This window comes from Penaeus chinensis, chromosome 27, assembly GCF_019202785.1.
Source record: "Penaeus chinensis breed Huanghai No. 1 chromosome 27, ASM1920278v2, whole genome shotgun sequence".
NCBI classification, from domain to species: domain Eukaryota; kingdom Metazoa; phylum Arthropoda; class Malacostraca; order Decapoda; family Penaeidae; genus Penaeus; species Penaeus chinensis.
Window position 1 is genome coordinate 1,823,537 of NC_061845.1, and position 2,500 is coordinate 1,826,036.

The 2,500-nt window shown below is 38.4% G+C and overlaps 1 protein-coding gene across 2 annotated transcripts in view; it reads right to left on the reverse strand.

The window, feature by feature from the left end:
- Positions 1-2,500, reverse strand: part of LOC125039432 — a 24,649-nt gene that overhangs the window by 10,506 nt on the left and 11,643 nt on the right. For both annotated transcript variants that reach the window (XM_047633348.1, XM_047633349.1), the window contains 3 exons: positions 2,342-2,445; positions 2,087-2,203; positions 604-1,873 (listed from right to left, as the gene is read on the reverse strand). In XM_047633348.1, the coding sequence (XP_047489304.1) occupies positions 604-1,873; positions 2,087-2,203; positions 2,342-2,445 (1,491 nt within the window). The remainder of the gene's footprint in view (positions 1-603; positions 1,874-2,086; positions 2,204-2,341; positions 2,446-2,500) is intronic.

A 2,500-nucleotide genomic window follows, 5' to 3' on the forward strand; every position in this document is an offset into this window, starting at 1 on the left:
AGTAGAAAAGTAGTAGTAGTTAAAAGTGTTACAAATACTTAAGAAAAAAGTTGAGTTATATGTTCAAATGCTGTGCTCATTTTTTATATTTTTTTTTTAAATGTCTCTGCACATAGATGGCTCTGCTAGTGTTTAGCCACAAAGGAGTCAATTAGTAGACCTTGTGACCTTACATGATTTGAATTGACGGGAATAATGTATTTTTACTAGTGCTATGAATATCGATGGTGTTATTTTTATTATAAACATTATAATTACTATAATGTTATAAACATTAGTAACAGCAAAATAACATAATGTAAAATATTTTTGTGAAAAAAAAAAAAAAAAAAAAAAAAAAAAAAAAAAAAGGTAAACAGTACTCGTAACTGGCTCATTGGCGACTTAGTACAAGAGTAGCCATCTATGTGTAAAAACAATCAAACAAGTAACTCACAGAGGGCAAGGTACATACATACACATCATGGCCCTCAGCAATGGGTTAACAATAGAAAAAGAAAATGGAAAGATAAAAGTAGAAAATGGAAGATGAAAGAAGAAATTAAAAAGAGAAGAAAAAAGATAAGGAGGAAGATGAAGAAAATGGAAAAACAAATCCTCTACCTGATTAACGCCTTCATTTTCTTTATTCATCCGCGTTTCTGTTGCATCTAACTTGCTTCCCACAGATCCTTGAGAAGACATGGGGGACAAGAACAAGGTCAGTTCTGTTTCCGATTCATTCTTGTCCTTGGCAAGACTACTTCTCACAGATTTCTGATGACTCCCATCTTCTTTCTTTATACTGACATCGTCTTTGATTTCTGGCACCTCCTCTTTCACTTTGCCCTCACTCTGAGCTTCCAATATACTATCAGGCTTAGAGTCCACAGGGTCAGTTTCAGTGTCAAGTCCTGAGGTTAGTTTGCCTATTGTTTTACAGGCTCTGTACATGGACCAGCTCCCAGGTAAGTCAGTGTTTACTGCCTCTGTATCAACAGGCTTTTCCTTCTGAATGGGTGATATTCCTGTGGTAATCAAAGATTGGGAAATTGCCGTCTTCAGTAGTGGAATCTTTATGTTTGGAGTTCCCGATCTTCTCCTGCCTCTCCTGGAAGGAGTGGAAGTACCACCCTTCTTTTTAGCAGCAGATGAAGTCTGTGCTTCCAGCACCATGGCTTCTCTAAAAGCAAAGACCTTTCTGATTAATTCTGCTATTGGTAACATTTTCTCCAAAGGCAATTTGTACCTGAAAAATCTTGTCACTTGGGATTTATCAAGTGCAATGTCTTTTTTGTGTGCAGCTTCCTTTGCTATTCTAACAATGTCAGCCTCTGTTAAACGCAATTCTTGCATCCTCTCCTGAGCCCGCAAGGCATAATTTTTGAGCTTTCTCAATTCCTTTGGCAGTTCCTCCCCAAGTTCTTCAAGCTCTCTAATATTGGTATGAGGAGGAACCTGGTATTCCCCCGACTCGACATCAATCTCTTCATCAGAATCGCTGGCATACGTAATTTTTGAAAAGGATTCCATGTCTTCCAAGTGTCGCATCTTTGGCGGGGTTTCCATTCCAGTTTCCACATCCTCTCTCTTTCTCTTGCCTGGAGTGAGTGTCTCTCTGTTCTCTGAGACATCCATGGCTACAGAACCAGAAGCAGCAGAGGAGCAACAGCCCTGAGGGCTGTCAAGTGGAAGGTCCTCACTGTCAGAAATTTTGCTTTTCCTTTCATTCAGTCGTCGCTGCCTTTCCTCTTGTTGTGTTCTCTTAAAGCTCTCAGACAACATGTTTACACATGTTGGACAGTTCCATTCAGTACAGACAAAGGGCAGACCACCACACTGTATGTGAACGCCTGTTGAGCCACAGAGATTACACAGCAGCACTTCCCATCTCCTGCGAAATAATGAAAGTTATAAGTAATACAAAGTTTACATTGGAAAACACTATTAAGTTAAAAATATGTTTTATGGATTTTTTAATCCTTTTACAACCTATTTCAAATCCTCCTTGAGATTCCAAGTGATTTATGACAAAGAAAATGCAAGACTGTGAACTTTCACAGAAACTGGAGTTGGGGTAAACATACGAAAGATAATAAACACTTACGTTCCTTCCACATCCGTCTTCCTTCCATCTGGGCACTTGCATTTGGGGGCATCACAATGGATTGGTCTTTCAAGAAGCTCACTGAAGGCATTTGGTTCCAGCTCCCAACTTGCATCTCTGAAAACGTTATGTCAAATGATTATCTTCAGCTGAATAAGAAAAATGTGTCTATGTGATAAAGATTGAAAACAAAAAGCAGAATACAATATCTTCTGATTGAATGATAAAAAGTCAGTCATCAACACATGGTCTTACTTCTCTGGGACAAAAATGCCAAGATTTTGCATCTCCAGTTGGAATACATCCTTGTCATTACATAAGGGACACTTGAAGAAGTAGCCTGCACTCAAAGCCAACCTCTAGGGAGGAAAAAAAATTAAAGCATCTAAAATGTTAAACAACCACATGTCTTAA